At 34.7% G+C, this 17,511-nt stretch overlaps 2 protein-coding genes and 1 pseudogene across 2 annotated transcripts; all 3 read left to right on the forward strand.

The window, feature by feature from the left end:
• The first annotated feature begins 249 nt into the window (after positions 1 to 249).
• LOC125877565 (G-type lectin S-receptor-like serine/threonine-protein kinase At2g19130) lies at positions 250 to 1,066 on the forward strand. Its single transcript, XM_049558824.1, has 2 exons — positions 250 to 983; positions 1,060 to 1,066. The coding sequence occupies exons 1-2, from the start codon at positions 250 to 252 to the stop codon at positions 1,064 to 1,066; spliced, it is 741 nt and encodes a 246-aa protein (XP_049414781.1).
• Positions 1,067 to 1,174: 108 nt separating this feature from the next.
• Positions 1,175 to 3,703, forward strand: LOC125876672 (G-type lectin S-receptor-like serine/threonine-protein kinase At4g03230). Its single transcript, XM_049557890.1, has 7 exons — positions 1,175 to 1,531; positions 1,644 to 1,769; positions 1,853 to 2,049; positions 2,121 to 2,331; positions 2,433 to 2,670; positions 2,766 to 2,916; positions 2,996 to 3,703. Exons 1-7 carry the CDS (start codon positions 1,321 to 1,323, stop codon positions 3,305 to 3,307), a joined length of 1,446 nt encoding a protein of 481 aa, XP_049413847.1. The 5' UTR covers positions 1,175 to 1,320; the 3' UTR covers positions 3,308 to 3,703.
• A 9,714-nt stretch (positions 3,704 to 13,417) lies between these two features.
• Positions 13,418 to 16,722, forward strand: LOC125877566 (G-type lectin S-receptor-like serine/threonine-protein kinase At4g03230; annotated as a pseudogene).
• Positions 16,723 to 17,511: the final 789 nt, after the last annotated feature.

Raw genomic sequence — 17,511 nt, forward strand, 5'->3', positions numbered from 1 at the left:
ATTTCCACAAATTAAATCACAACCACCCAGAGTGGAATGAATGACCAGATATTTTTTCCACACCTATTTTGAAACAATCAACGTATGCTAGAAGTAAGAATAATCAACGTATATTTATTAGCAATAAAACAAGAAACTTGTTTTGACTAGTTTCATGGACTCCAAAGAAGAAAAATCTCCTTCCGTAAACACTTTGCACTCCTTATTTTCTCTCATTCTTTCAGTAGTCAATCAACTTCTCTACGTACCATGGAAATGAAGAACAATCATTACTTTCTGCTACTCTTTTTATGCTTCAGTCTCAACAGTAATCTCTGTATCGGAAGGGACACCATTTCTGCGAATGAATCTCTTTCTTTTAGTGAAACTCTAGTCTCTTCAAGTGAGATATTTGAGCTTGGTTTTTTCAAACCAGGTAACTCTCTTAAATATTATCTAGGCATATGGTACAAGAACGTTATTGTATCGCAAACAGTAATTTGGGTAGCAAATAGGGATAAACCACTTGAGTATGGTGCTGCTGAGATGAAAATTAGTCAAGGAAACCTGGTGCTTCTTGATACATTTCAAGGCGTAGTTTGGTCGGCACTTGCTGGAAACATCAATCCAGATATTTCAGTTACTGCACTTCTTCGTGATGATGGGAATTTGATTTTGAGTGTTGAGTCAAATTCATCAACACCCTTACTACTTTGGCAAAGTTTTGATCACCCAACACACACTTTTATGCCTGGTGCTAAGATTGGATATGACAAACGTACACAAAGAAAACAGGTTTTGGTATCATGGAAGAATTCGAGTGATCCAGCACCAGGATTGTATTCTATGGAAATGGACCCAAAGAATACTCAATTTGTTTTAAAATGGAATAGGACTACAGAGTATTGGGCAACTGGTTCATGGGATGGCCAAATGTTCAGCTCAACGCCTGAGATGAGTTCAAACTACATATATAATTTCAGCTATATCGACAATGAGAATGAGTCATATTCTACATATTCCCTTTATGATAGTTCAACCGTATCAATGTTCATCATGGATGTCTCTGGACAAATTAAGCAACTAACATGGTTGAATGGTAGCTTTCAATGGAATTTATTCTGGTCTCAACCAAGAGAACTTTGTGAGGTTTATGCTAAATGTGGGGCATTTGGAGTTTGTGATAAAGCTAATGCAACCTGCAATTGTTTGAGCGGTTTCAAAGCAAGATCAGACACAGAATGGAATTCAGGTGATTATTCTGGTGGCTGTGTAAGAGACCAAAAGGTGCAGTGTAATGCAATTACTGAAGACAAAGATAGTTTATGGATAAGTTCAATTATGAGACTACCTGCTTCTCAAGATACTAATATCACAGTTGGGGAAGCCTCACAGTGTAGATCTGCATGTTTCAACGATTGCTCTTGCACTGCTTATACTTATGATGGTTCCGGTACCTGTTCCATCTGGACAGGGGATCTGTTCAATCTGCAACAACTTAACACAACTGAATCAGAAAGGACTATATTTGTCAAACGCGGCTCACCTGAAGGTTAGAATAGCATAGTATAACATAGTTTGATTCTTTATTTCATATTAGTACAATGTTATGGATAGAATCCCTTATTAACATTAGCACTTAACAACAATGATTCTCCTTTCAGCTCAAACTAAAGCTAAGAAATCGAAGAAGCTAAAAGCAATCATTTCGTCAATATCAGCTTTGATGTTTCTACTCATAGGCAGCATTAGCTACATTTACTATAGAAGAAGAATGGCAAAAAAAGCAGGTATTTGATGAATGAATCTTACTCTGGAAGATATTTTCTTTTATACCATTTTGAACTTAATTTCAAAGGTCATTCTCAATCAGATAGAAGTAAAGGTACTCAAGGGGCACATAAATCTCACTGGCACAAAGCTGAAGGAGAAGCAAAAGTATTAATGAATGAAAACAGTGATGAAGCTATTGATGTTCCATACTTTCACTTGGAGACCATTTTGGCTGCTACAGGCAACTTCTCCAATGCAAATAAGCTTGGACAAGGAGGATTTGGCCCTGTTTACAAGGTTAAAACTTCATTCCTACATCTATGTGGACTGGCATTGACCTATAGTAATGAGATGAAATTCTTTTGCAGGGTATCTTTCCGGGTGAAAAAGAAATTGCGGTAAAAACGTTATCTAGTCAATCAGGACAAGGCATAGATGAATTTAAGAATGAAGTGACTCTAATTGCAAAGCTTCAACATCGAAATCTGGTGAGGCTATTGGGCTATTGTATCAATGCAACGGAACAAATATTACTTTATGAATATATGCCGAATAAAAGTTTAGATACATTCATATTTGGTGAGTTATCCTTGTTAAGTTCTTTATTCTCAAAGTCATACATTTCTTATAATGATCTAATTTTATTGACGTACCAAACTTTGTCATGGTAACGATGCAAGATGGAACACTTTGTCAATTATTGGATTGGAAGAAACGTTATGACATTATATTGGGCATTGCACGGGGTCTATCTTATCTTCACCACGATTCAAGACTAAGGATCATTCATAGAGATTTAAAAACCAGTAACATTTTATTAGATGAGGAGATGAACCCGAAAATTTCAGATTTTGGCTTGGCAAGGATTGTTGAAGGAAAAGTAACAGAAGCAAATACAAAGAAAATAGTGGGGACCTAGTAAGTATAATATTCTTTCCTGTCATTAATTTCTTACAAAAGGAGCTTGGGAGAAAATCTTATACATAATGTTTTGTTGACCTGGTGAAATCTAGTGGCTATATGTCTCCTGAATATGCACTGGATGGATTGTTTTCCATTAAATCAGATGTATTCAGTTTTGGAGTAGTCGTACTTGAGATAATCAGTGGAAGAAGGAATACAGGATTTTATCAGTCAGAAGAAGCCTTAAACTTGTTGGGCTATGTAAGTGAAGAATCTTCCCATGACTTAATTATCATATCTTCTTCTTAGCTTTGTCTCTCTGATATAAAAATTATCACAGGCATGGAAATTGTGGACAGAAAAAGCTGAGACACAATTAATAGAGAAGTCATTACTTGAATCATGCAACAGAAGTGAAGCAATAAAGTGCATAAATATTGCGCTCCTGTGTGTACAAGAAGATCCAAATCATCGTCCTAATATGTCAGATGTCATTGTAATGCTGGGAGGGGAAGGTACTAACCTTCCAACACCTAATAGACCAGCTTTTGTAATAAGGACGCATGCTTCTAGTACATCTTCTTTTTCCTCCGATAAGAAATACATCGTATCCAACAATCAGGTGACGATTACAGTTGAAGAAGGACGTTAGCAGGAATAGTGAAGGCATTTAATTCGTATGGAAAGGGCTAGGGGTGGCACTAGCTAGGACTTAAAGATGAGCCATATTATACTTTTTTAACCTCTACTTTGGTCCTAAAAAAGTCCAGGGATACTTGTGTGTGGGTACTTGACCAAATGTCGTCTTCTCTATATATAACAGTTAGGACAAAAGTGGAAATGTTGGGAAAACTTTCAAGTGTTTGAACTCAAACATATACTATATTTTTGGTTTAGAATATAGTAGGCCTTAGCAATCAAGTACAAGAATAATTCGACTATTCCTGATTCCTTCAAGCTTCAAATATATAAGCAATGTAATTTTTCTTTTTTTACTTAGCTACCATACCAAAACTTGTAATTGGAAATATATAGAATATGTTATACCTATCCTGGACTATAGGCTGCCTAAAAAGGATGAAATCAAGCTATTTGGTGATTGAAAGTACTCCTATAATTTTTTGAATGAGCTGACAGGTCAAGGAAGGCAACACAAGGGATGTGCACCACTAGTGTATCAAATGGACCGGGTTAAACTGAATTTGGGTGGGTTAAGTTGGGGTGAGTTAATAAATAAAGAAAATTACGTAATTATAAATGTTATTGTTGATATATAATCTCAATTATTTCAAATCTAAATTCGAATGAAGTTAGTTTATAGTTTTTTTGTATCTGATACATAACTTATGAGTCGTTTTTTATGTATCGGGTGAAGGAGCAATATATACACGAGTTTTGAAATATTCGAGATTATTATAATTTAAAAAACTTTCGAGATAAGATGTAATTAGCGTTTAAATTGTTGGGGTTTCTGTATTTTATACTAATAAATATGTGGGTTATCGTTTAATTCAAAATTTATTTGAGTTGAAATGGGCTAAAGTACGGGTCATAACTCAACTCGCTCAATTTGTATTACATTTTAATTACTTACTAGGAAAATATCTCTAACTATACAATTTACTAAATCAACAAATCGCTATTTATTTTTAACCAACAAATCCACCAATTATTTTTAATTGTTATAATTATTAAAATTTGAACTTGATACAAAGGTTACACCACATTGTACACCATGTAAATCAACTTGATGATACTAAAAAGTTGATATATACTTGATTAGATTATGGTATTACACATTGTAGGATTGGAATATATAACTAAAATCAAACTTACCATCAATTATATATTAATTTTTTTATAGTTCTAAACCAACATTTCACCAAAATATTAGCCAATCATCCATCAAATTTAAATCAACATATTATCAATATTTTAACTATATCATCCATCAAAATATATAACAGTTAAAAATCAACAAATCACCAATTATTATACTATGCATATCACTATTTAAAATAGCATATCATCAACAATTGTACCAAATCGGCCACCAATGTAAGAATTACAAAATCTCCCTCAAGAATTTTAGAAGTTGATATAATGATACTGAAATAGTGTTGCATTAAATTTTATAAGTAGATATAATGATATTGAAATATCATTGTGTTGAACAAGGTCGCAGGCTTACATAAAGAAATCTGTCGTTCATATTTCTATTCATTGTACTAATACATGTATTTATACAACAAAGAATAAACCTAGAAATCTATTTTAGGTAGAATACATATAAAAAACAGCAAATAAATATTACTAAAATAAAACTTCCTAGAATTGCAGTCTCTTGTCGTTAATAGTCCCCCTCAAGTTGGTGCATAGATATCTATCATGCCCAACTTGTCAATCGCTTCATGAAATAATTTTTCCTGGTACTGCCTTTGTAAGGACATATGCAAGTTGGTTTATAGACTTTACATATGGAAACTGGATGATCTTCTGATCAAGTTTTTCTTTAATGAAATGACGATCCACTTCGACGTGTTTAGTGCGATCATGTTACACTGGATTTTGTGTTATTTGAATTGCAGATTTATTATCACAAAACAACTTCATAGGTCCAGCTCTTTCAACTCCAAGATCACGCATAATTCTTTGGATCCATAATAGTTCACATAAACCATGCGTCATACCTCGAAATTTCGCTTCTGCACTTGATCGAGAAATAACTTTTTGTTTCTTACTTTTCCAGGTAACAAGATTACCTTCAATAAATGTGAAGTAACCTGAAGTCGATCTCCTGGTTGAGCGATCTCCAGCCCAGTCAACATCGGTGTAGCCTTCAGCAGTTGGTGCTTCATTCTTTGAGTACATCAACCCTTTTCCAGGAGCATTTTTCAAATACCTTAGGATCCTATGGACTGCATTCATGTGTTCTATACTTGGAGCATGCATAAACTGGCTCACCACACTTACCGCATATGTAATATCCGGTCTAGTATGAGTTAGATAGATCAACTTCCCCACTAGCCGCTGATAACAAACTTTGTCTGTTAATTGTTGCGCAGAAGAAATTCCAAGCTGTTGGTTCATCTCCATCGGTGTTTCAGCTGGTTTGCAACTAAGCATTCCAGTTTCTGTCAATAAATCCAATACATACTTTTGCTAGGAAAGAGAGATTCCCTGTCTCGACCTTGACACTTCAATACCTAGGAAATATCTCAGTTGTCCTAAGTCTTTCATTGTCGCTAAGTATTGTTGTAGTTTCTCCATTTCTTCAGGGTCATCACCAGTTAATACCATATCATCTACATATACAATCAATGTTGTTATCTTTCCCTCATTTTGTTTAATAAACAAAGTATGGTCAGAGTTACTTTGCAAGTAATCAACATACTTCATCTCTGAAGCTAACCTCCCAAACCAAGCTCTAGGCGACTGTTTTAGCCCGTAAAGTGATTTTTTCAGTTTGCATAATTTGTCTTTATGCATTGGTCCTTGCTTAATGCCTGGTGGAAACTCCATGTATACTTCTTCCTCCAAGTCACCATTTAGAAAGACATTTTTTTACATCAAACTGTCGTAAAGGCCAATCTCTATTCACTGCAATAGATATAAGAATACGAATAGTATTGAGCTTGGCTACTGGTGCAAACGTTTCTTGGTAATCAACTCTATACTTCTGAGCATAACCCTTCGCAACTAGCCTCGTCTTGTATCTATCAATGCTTCCATCTACATTAAGTTTCACAGTATATACCCATTTATAACCAATTGTCTTTTTTTCTCTTGGCAGTGGAACTAACTCCCAAGTTGAGTTTCTTTGCAAGGCTTCCATCTCTTCATACATTGCTTTGGTCCATTTTGGATCTGTTAATGCATCCTGCACACTACTAGGAATAGATACTTTAGATAATTGATTAACAGTTAGAGCATATGAATCCGATAATCTATGACTTGAGATATAGTTACTAATTGGATATTTAGCCTTGGTTCTAAGATCGGGTTCATATTGTTTTCTAGGGACACCCCTATTTAATCTTGATGGTAATTGAGAAAGAGTATTGAGAATTACCTGAGGTGTAACATCTTCTTGAACATTCTGTGAGTACTCTTCAGTTGATGGTGTTAATATGGGGTCTTTTACGGCATCTTCATTATGTATCGATACTTCATCCCTCTCAGATAGATTTAGAAAAACTGGAGACTCGATAGGATGATCCGAGGAAATCTCTTCAATTACATGTGTATTCCTACTCAATCTCCCTTGCAGTTCTTCCAAGTCTAAGAACTCACCTTGGTCCAATGGAATTCCAATATCTTGCTTGTTCGGCTCAAGTGCTTCACTCACATTCTCCTCATAAAGAGTTGAACCGAAAACTCCCCCTCCATAATAAGGTTCGTTCTCATGAAAGGAGACATTTAATGTAATATACAACTTCTTATTCTAAGGATCATAACACCGATACCCTTTCTGGAAGTCTGAATACCCAACAAACACATATCTTTTTGCACATGGATCCAATTTACCTCTTTAAGACTTTTGGAATATGGACATAAACTGTACATCCAAAAACTTGAGGTTCATGGTTCGGCAGATGGGCTATCGTGCAAAATGACTTTAGCTTTTGTTGAGGGGTTTGAAAGTCAATAACCCGGGAAGGGGCTCGATTGATAAGATAAATAGCCGACTTTACTGCTTCCCCCAATAAAAGTGAGGCATGTTCATACCAAAAAGAGAGGCACGAACTATCTCTAAAATTTGTCTATTCTTTCTTTCTGCTAAACCATTTTGTTGAGGTGTATATGTGCATGAAGTATGATGTCGTATCCTCAATTGACTAAGATATTCTCCGAATGAACCATCAATAAACTCCCTAGCATTGTCAGACTGTCAAATTTGAATTTTCCTTTGGTATTGTGTATGCACCATATTGTAAAATTCCTTAAATGCTTTAAATGCATCACTTTTCTTGTAAAGTAAAGACACCCATGTCATTCTAGTGCATTCATCAAAGTGATAAAATATCGAGCTTTTGAAATAGAGGGGATCCTTTCTGGACCCCAAATATCAGAATGTATAACAATGAAAGGTTCTGAACATTTATTCAAACTTGGAAAATAAGGAATTCTATGGCTTTTTGCTAGTTCACAAATATTACATTGGAAATCTGAAACATCTAAATCAACAAACAAACTTGGCCTAATTGTCTTAAGATAACCGAAAGAGATGAGTCCTAGTCTCCTATGCCATAGCCATATTTTTTCTTTTGCCTTTTCAACTCCACTTGTTTGACATGCCTGCCCAAAATTATGCTCTGTATTCTCATCCAACTCCAGATAGTATAGTTTTCCCCGTTTAACACCATAACCAAGAGTCTTTTGGGTCAGAATGTCCTGAAAGATACAAAATAAAGGCCAAAAAGTAACAGTACAATTAAGAGATGAAGTAATTTGGCTTACAGACAACAAATTGTTTTGGAGTGAAGGCACCACCAAAACAGTTTCAAGAGTCAAAGTACTAGACAATTTAACAAAACCCTCCCTCGTTATATTACAAGTATTTCCATTAGCCGTAGAAATAACTTGTTGCGATGATGGGTGAATAGTTTGTAACTTATTAGAGTCTCTAGTCATATGATCGGATGCTCTTGTGCCAATAATCCATGTATTTTCCTTGGAAGTGACAGAAAAAACATCAATCTTACCAAAGTTACCTGGTTGAGCCATATTGGCCGTAGGTTGTGATTGTTCTCCTTGTATGGCTATTGTTGCTCTGCTAGTCAAGTTTTTCATGGTTTTTTTGGAAAATCTCACCATTCTGGATATCCAATAATCTCAAAGCAGCGTTGTTTGGTGTGCCCTTTTTCACCACAATGATTGCAAACAAAGTTATTTGTTTTTCAGATGATGAAATACTTCGACTCTTTTGTGTATCACGTTGAACCACCATGGCTGAACTTTCAGGGACTGGTCTAGAACTTCCCATGATTTGTCTTTGTTATGCTTCTCTCCTTACATACGCATAACAGCTTTCCAAATTCAATTTTGGATCTTTTCGCAAAATCTCACCACAAACTTGATCAAATTCCAAATCAAGTCCACTTAGAAATATGTGAATTCGAAGCCTAGCCACCACGAAATGTAACTGTACAATCCCTTCCACTGATCTCTCTAGTGAAGCTGTCCGATGGTCAATTTCCTAAAAAAATGTAATGAGTTCGTTATAATAGGTAGACAAAGGTCGACTATTCTGTTTGGCGGTGAAAGATTGTTGATTCAGTTCAAACAAACGAGTCTCATCCGATCCATCATAGAATGTTTTTGAAGCAGCTTCCCATATCTCTTGAGCGGTTGCCAGACAAATAAATCTTTGCATCAGATGTGGGCTTATTGAATCAATAAGCCAACTTCGAACTTTGTGATTTTCGGTGATCCATGTGCCATGCGTTGGATCAGTTGGTGATGGTTTGGTCAATTCGCCGGTAAGATATCCAACTTTGTTTCTTGCTCCAATACGCATCTCTATTAGTTGTGACCATAAAAGATAATTCGTTTCGTCAAGAACTATCCCAGTGGGAAAAGTAGAATTGTCCTGTTGGTCTATGATTTGCGGTGCAAGGTTATTCGATTGGGTTACGGAAGTGGATGGAACCACAAGATTTAAGCTCTGATACCATGTTGAACAAGGTCGCAGACTTACATAAAGAAATTTGTTGTTCATATTTCTATTCATTGTACTAATACATGTATTTATACAACAAAGAATAAACCTAGAAATCTATTTTAGGTAGAATACATATAAAAAACAGCAAATAAATATTACTAAAATAAAACTTCCTAGAATTGCAGTCTCTTGTCGTCAATATGACTTATTGTGGTGCTTGAAATTTGAAAAAGACATAAAAAAAATGAAGTGTTATTTTTGTAGACAGAGCAATAAATTTTACATAATGCTAAAGTATGACCATTTGGAAGACTTCATAATATTCATTAATAAGACAATCAAATAGTGAAAGAGGAATGAATTTGTAATGACCCGTTCCATCATTACTCAAAGGCACCTCGTGCGAAGTCCTGGATATTTTATTTGAAAACTCACTGCCAATTTAATTTGGGATGATACGATAAATTTTGAAAACTGATTTTTGACCTGAGCTGTCATCATCCTTCCATAGCGAGAATTTCCCCACTATGACGACATCACTGTAGTGGCATGCCAGCCGCTATAGTGGATCAGGGGGTGCAGAATCTCAGAGACACGAATTCTTTTATATTTCTCTCCTCATTCAAGGAGGGTTACTCTAAAAGCCTTCAAAGCTTGAAGAACTTGGAGAGGAGGGAGTCTAAGCGCAAGGAGCATCAAAACTAAGGAATTCGGATATAAGTCCGTCAAGATTCACCTTTACAAAGACGGATGCTCGTGTTCTTAGTTCTTCAGCAGCTGATTGGCGCCCAAGTAGATTAGGTTTTCTTACCTGAGTAGCTAGATATGTATTCACTAGCAGGGGCGGACCCACATGGGGCTGCCCGGGTGCTCGAGCACCCATTAAGCTCGTATCCAACTATATATACTTATATCAAAATTAAGGCAGTATCGTATAAAATAAAAGACGAGCACCCAATAATTAAATGTATTAGATGGTGCAGTGGTTGTAAATTGGTTCCCAAGGTCTTATATTGCTTAAATGCCCAAGTTCAATTCCTTGTATTGGCATTCTTATTTTTTTTAAATCAGCTCTTTTCTTTATTCCCTTTTCACGAATTGTCCTATTTCTATTTTTTCTAAAACAAAATTCTTTTTCAAGATAATTTTTATTCTAATTTTTCTTATTGATTTTTTTTGCTATCTTATATAAATATAATTATCTTTCTTATGACAAGTGTTAAATTTATACATTTATATTTTATGATTGATAGCTTAAAAAGTAACCACGATCTTAAAATCTTGAATCGATCATGCTCATGTCAATTATGTAACTTAATCTCCAAAAAATATAAATGGTCATGATCTTCCATGTCTATTAACTTTTTCTTTCTCATCCATCTAATTAGGAAAAATAAAAGGGAAGAAAAAAAACAATTTGTTCTAGCGCCTTTATTTCAATTCTCCAATTCAAAAGCGAAAAAGTCTTGCTTCTCGTTGGTTTACCTTTTTGGTAACTACAATTGTTTGTGAAGGTATATTTTTCTCCTCCTTTTTTTTTTGAACCAATCCAATTATTCCGATTGTCTATTGTATTGAATTGAAAAAAAATAACGCTTATGTTGACGAATTTTAGCTTGCAACTACGCTCATTGGTCGATATAAGTTAAAAATAGTGAGCACCCATAGCCGTAATTCCTGGATCCGCCACTGTTTACTAGTATAGTATTGTGTAGATTGTCAGAGAATTTCATGCATAAGCCTTCAGGTACGGAGTTTAGATGGTTGAAGGTGTATTTTAACTATGATTTAGGCTATGATGGGTTGACTGGTTATGATTGACGGTAGGATATTGCTGGGCGTTGTTGTAAGAAAGGTATTCGAGATGATTATATTATGCTAGGAATATTCGAGAAGAAATCCCTCGGATAGATAATGATTCGTTGTTTTCCAAAGTATGCAATGTGTACATGTCAACTATTGTATAATATTATTGGGTAATGCATGTGAGGAAAACTAAAGAAGCTAATATGAAATGATAAACTTATTATTTTATCATTTACTATCATGTTTGTTTGAAAATATTAATGATAAACTTTTCTTTTAAAAAAACTAATTAAATTCTTTATAACTATATATATTAGTTCAATAAACCTTTTTTTATCTAGTCATAATAGAAGGTTGATATTGACAGTGGGAATAAGACTAAAGAAAAGTAAAGTCTGAATTTCGACTTCTAGACAAAGATGAAGTTTTTCCAACTCCAATTAGAAAAGTCTTTTTTTTTTCTATCTTGTCTTCAAACAAATACTCATTCTATCGACAATCTTTTCCTCGAAGGAGACACCATTTTTCTAGAGATCCACTTGCATTATTTATTACTCCCTCAATTTTTATTTATATGTCATTTTTATTAAAATTGATAATTTTTAATATTTTTATAAAATTAATGACACTGTTCTTTCTATTTTATCCTTGTGAGTTATTGGCCTTGAAATAATACATTTGATTAATATAAAAAAATTAAGTAAATAATTTATGTCCATTGGTCAAATTAATTAATCAAAATAAATTAATTAATGTTCATTGATTAAAAAACATAAATAAGGATAATACACATGAAATCTAAAATGGTGACATATATATAGGAATGTAGCGAGTAATATTTCCTTTGAGTTCCACTTGCACCATTTCGAAATTAAGGAGGGTGACACCAATACTATATTTCCAAGAGTTAATATCTCAAAACTCTAGAGTTAATATTATTGTGTGAGGTTTTTTCTCACAAAAAGCAGATCCAAAGTACGTAAGATTCGAGTCTATTTTTTTATGAGACAGATAGAAACCTCACACAACTAGTCTCAATTGAATAATAAAAAGGCAGAATGACTTGGGAGATCTTTGTACTTGGTTCTATTTGTTAGTTGAACCCTTATACTCATGACTTTGCCAACTAAACCCTTAAACTTACTAAAACACAATATTTTAAACACATTTAACCATTGATCGAACTTATGTGGCACTAATATTGCTGAGATGAAAAAATACTTGACTGCAGGCGCCTTAAAGCGAGTGAATATATATTTTTTTATATTAAAAATCATAAAAAAATAATTTAAATTATAAAAGAGAAAAAGTCAACCCATCAACCCCCTATCCCATCCCATCCCACTCCCTCGCCAGTAACTTTCTTCTTCCTTCAGCCCCCCACCCCCACCCTCTCCTTCTTCCTTGAAACCACCCACCACTCCACCCTACCCCACCCCCTTCTTCTTCTTCTTAACACCCGCCCCCACCCCACCTAACCAAATGTCTTATCTCAACCATTTTAGTTTCTTTAATTTTGAAATTCAAAATTCTTCTCTATGAATCTTGGTCGATTTATACACTTCTAAAATCTAGGTTTTTGAATCTTGTTCGTGAAAGATTGAAGTTTAGATAATTTTGAAATCTTGAAGAGTAATGATGAATACTGAATAATTGAAAAACTTCATGAAGAGGCTTGAAGAATAACAAATGGGTTTTGTGAATTTATGAAATTAATTCAAAATTATGATGGAAAATTATTGGGTTTGAGTTGGTAAGCTTTTAGTGTAAAAAAATTCATGTCAATTAGGAAGAATTAGACCAATTTGACATGAATTTAGTGCTCAATTATGAGCAAATATGAAGAACATGATACTGAAAATTTTAATGTGCAATTTTATATTATTTTTAGCTTTTAATTTCTTATGTGGCATTTAAAAATGACATGGAATTTCATGTGTAAGCGGTTGTGCTACACTCACACACATAGAATAAGAAAGGGGTTTAAAGTATTACGTTTTAGTGAGTTTAAGGGTTCAATTGACAAAGTCGTGAGTATAAGAGTCCAACTGACAAACAAAGCCAAGTATAAGGGTCTCCCAGGTCATTCTGCCTAATAAAAAATCATTAAGTAACATATATGGGAAACATTAAAAATAAAGATCAATTACACCGGAGAATTAGAGAGTGTAGTTATCCATGTCAATTAGTACATCCTATTATTTGCTGAATATTTACCTGGCCAACTAAATATGCCAGAGAATGTTATTATACTCAATTACACCAAAACCTACTATCAAGATGACTTTACAAACAGACATTTTTTGTATGCTTAACTTCCACAAATGACAACCACCCAGAGTGGAATGAATGACCAGATATTTTTTCCACACCTATTTTGAAACAATCAACGTATGCTAGAAGTAAGAATAATCAACATATATTAGCAAAAAAATAAATTCTCTTTCCGTAAACACTTTGCACTCCTTATTTTCTCTCATTCTTGCAACTTCTCTACGTAGCATGGAAATGAAGAACAATCATTACTTTCTGCTACTCTTTTTATGCTTCAGTCTCAACAGTAATCTCTGTATCGGAAGGGACACCATTTCTGCGAATGAATCTCTTTCTTACGGTGAAACTCTAGTCTCTTCAGGTGAGATATTTGAGCTTGGTTTTTTCAGACCAGGTAACTCTCTTAAATATTATCTAGGCATATGGTACAAGAACGTTACTTTATCGCAAACAGTAATTTGGGTAGCAAATAGGGATAAACCACTTGAGTATGGTGCTGCTGAGATGAAAATTAGTCAAGGAAACCTGGTGCTTCTTGATAGATTTCAAGGCGTAGTTTGGTCGGCACTTGCTGGAAACATCAATCCAGATATTTCAGTTACTGCACTTCTTCGTGATGATGGGAATTTGATTTTGAGTGATGTGTCAAATTCATCAACACCCTTACTACTTTGGCAAAGTTTTGATCACCCAACACACACTTTTATGCCTGGTGCTAAGATTGGATATGACAAACGTACACAAAGAAAACAGGTTTTGGTATCATGGAAGAATCCGAGTGATCCAGCACCAGGATTGTATTCTATGGAAATGGACCCAAAGGATACTCAATTTGTTTTAAATGGAATAGGACTACAGAGTATTTGGCAACTGGTTCATGGGATAGCCAAATGTTCAGCTCAATGCCTGAGATAAGTTCAAACTACATGAATAATTTCAGCTATATCAACAATGAGAATGAGTCATATTTTACATATTCCCTTTACGATAGTTTAACCGTATCAATGTTCATCATGGATGTCGCTGGACAAATTAAGCAACTAACATGGTTGAATGGTAGTAGCTTTCAATGGGGTCTATTCTGGTCTCAACCAATAGAACTTTGTGAGGTTTATGCTAAATGTGGGGCATTTGGAGTTTGTAATGAAGCTAATGCACCCTGCAATTGTTTGAGTGGATTTAAGAAAAGATCAGATACAGAATGGAATTCAAATGATTATTCCAGTGGCTGTGTAAGAGACCAAAAGGTGCAGTGTAATGCAATTACTGAAGACAAAGATAGTTTATGGATAAGTTCAATTATGAGACTACCTGCTTCTCAAAATACTTATATCACAGTTGGGACAGCCTCACAGTGTAGATCTGCATGTTTCAACAATTGCTCTTGCACTGCTTATACTTATGATGGTTCCAGTACCTGTTCCATCTGGACAGGGGATCTGTTCAATCTGGAACAACTCAGCACAACTGAATCAGAAAGGACAATATTTGTCAAACGCGGCTCACCTGAAGGTTAGAATAGCATAGTATAACATACGTTGATTCTTTATTTCATATTAGTACTATGTTATCGATAGAATTCCTTATTAACGTTAGCACTTAACAACAATGATTCTCCTTTCAGCTCAAACTAAAGCTAAGAAATCAAAGAAGCTAAAAGCAATCCTTTCGTCAATATCCACTTTGATGTTTCTACTCATAGGCAGCATTAGCTACATTTACTATAGAAGAAGAATGACAAAAAGAGCAGGTATTTGATGAATGAATGTTACTCTGGAAGATATTTTCTTTTATACCATTTTGAACTTAATTTCAAAGGTCTTTCTCAATCAGATATAAGTAAAGGAACTCAAGGGGCACATAAATCTCACTGGCACAAAGCTGAAGGAGAAGCGAAAGTATTAATGAATGAAAACAGTGATGAAGCGATTGATGTTCCATATTTTCACTTGGAGACCATTTTAGCTGCTACAGACAACTTCTCAATTGCAAATAAGCTCGGACAAGGAGGATTTGGTCCTGTTTACAAGGTTAAAACTTCATTCCTGCATCTATGTGGAGTGGCATGGCTGCATTGACCTATAGTAACGAGATGAAATTTTTTGCAGGGAATCTTTGCGGGTGAAAAATAAATTGCAGTAAAAACGTTATCCAGTCAATCAGGACAAGGCATAGATGAATTTAAGAATGAAGTGACTCTAATTGCAAAGCTTCAACATCGAAATCTGGTGAGGTTATTGGGCTATTGCATCAATGCAACGGAACAAATATTACTTTATGAATATATGCCGAATAAAAGTTTAGATACATTCATATTTGGTAAGTTAGCCTTATTAAGTTCTTTATTCTCAAAGTCATACATTTCTTATAATGATCAAATTTATGTTGACATGCCAAACTTTGCCATGGTAACGATGCAAGATGGAACACTTTGTCAGTTATTGGATTGGAAGAAACGTTATGACATCATATTGGGCATTGCACGGGGTCTATCTTATCTTCACCATGATTCACGACTAAGGATCATTCATAGAGATTTAAAAACCAGTAACATTTTATTAGATGAGGAGATGAACCCGAAAATTTCAGATTTTGGCTTGGCAAGGATTGTTGAAGGAAAAGTAACAGAAGCAAATACAAAGAAAATAGTGGGGACTAGTAAGTATAATATTCCTTCCTGTCATTAATTTCTTTCAAAAGGAGCTTTGATAAAATCTTATACTCAAATGTTTTGTTCACCTGATGAAATCTAGCGGCTATATGTCTCCAGAATATGCACTAGATGGATTGTTTTCCATCAAATCAGATGTATTCAGTTTTGGAGTAGTCGTACTTGAGATAATCAGTGGAAGAAGGAATACAGGATTTTATCAGTCAGAAGAAGCCTTAAACTTGTTGGGCTATGTAAGTGAAGAAACTTCCCATGACTTAATTATTATATCTTCTTCTTAGCTTTGTCTCTCTGATATAAAAATTATCACAGGCATGGAAATTGTGGACAGAAAAGGCTGTGATACAATTAATAGAAAAGTCATCACTTGAATCATGCAAAAGAAGTGAAGCAATAAAGTGCATAAATGTTGCACTCTTGTGTGTACAAGAAGATCCAAATCATCGTCCTAATATGTCAGATGTCATTGTAATGCTGGGAGGGGACGGTACTAACCTTCCAACACCTAATAGACCAGCCTTTGTAATAAGGACACATGCTACTAGTACATCTTCTTCTTCCTCCGATAAGAAATACATTGTATCCAACAATCAGGTGACGATTACAGTTGAAGAAGGACGTTAGCCGGAATAGTGAAGCCATTTAATTCGTATGGAAAAGGCTAAGGGTGGCACTAGGACTTGAAGATGAGCCATATTATACTGTTTTATCCTTGTTAACCTCTACTTTGGTCCTAAAAGTGTGCAGGGACAATTGTGCGTCGGTACTTGGCCAAATGTCCTATTCTCTATAATAGCTAGGACAATAGGTGGAAATGTTCGGAAAACTTTCAAGTGTTTGTTCTCAAAACATATACAATTTTGCTTTAGAACGTAGTAGGCCTTAGCAATCAAGTACAAGAGTAATTCGATTATCCCTGATGCCTTCAAATGTATATAATATTACAAATTCTTATCAGCAATGTAAATTTTCTTTCTTATTCAGTATGTCATTGGCCCAACCACCTCACCCAAGAGAGAGAAAAGTTTGTCCAGAATATGCATTGAGGAAAGAAACAAAGAAAGGAGTTGCAATTAAAGAATAAAACCGCAAAACAAAAGTCTGAAGTATTAATCAACAGAAGGTGCAAAAAAAAAAGTAGATAGACGTGGTTGATTCAGTATTGCATATGCTTTTTAACAAACTTGTATTACTAATAACTTTTTCTGCAGTCATGTTTGCCCGGTATGTGTAACAGATACTATAAATTAAGTTTCTTCAATGAAATTTAATCTCTTTAGTTCAAGTGATCTCTTTAGAAGATGTTGATCGGTATGTACGGCTTAACAGTCTACCTAGTTTCAAACCAGTGGCTCAGAATCATCTCCAGTCTTCATTTCGATAGAAACTAAATTTCCTTCCAATTACTTTTAATTAAAGACCTAAGAAATCACATTACAAT

Source organism: Solanum stenotomum, chromosome 9 (assembly GCF_019186545.1).
Source record: "Solanum stenotomum isolate F172 chromosome 9, ASM1918654v1, whole genome shotgun sequence".
Classification (NCBI taxonomy): Eukaryota; Viridiplantae; Streptophyta; class Magnoliopsida; order Solanales; family Solanaceae; genus Solanum; species Solanum stenotomum.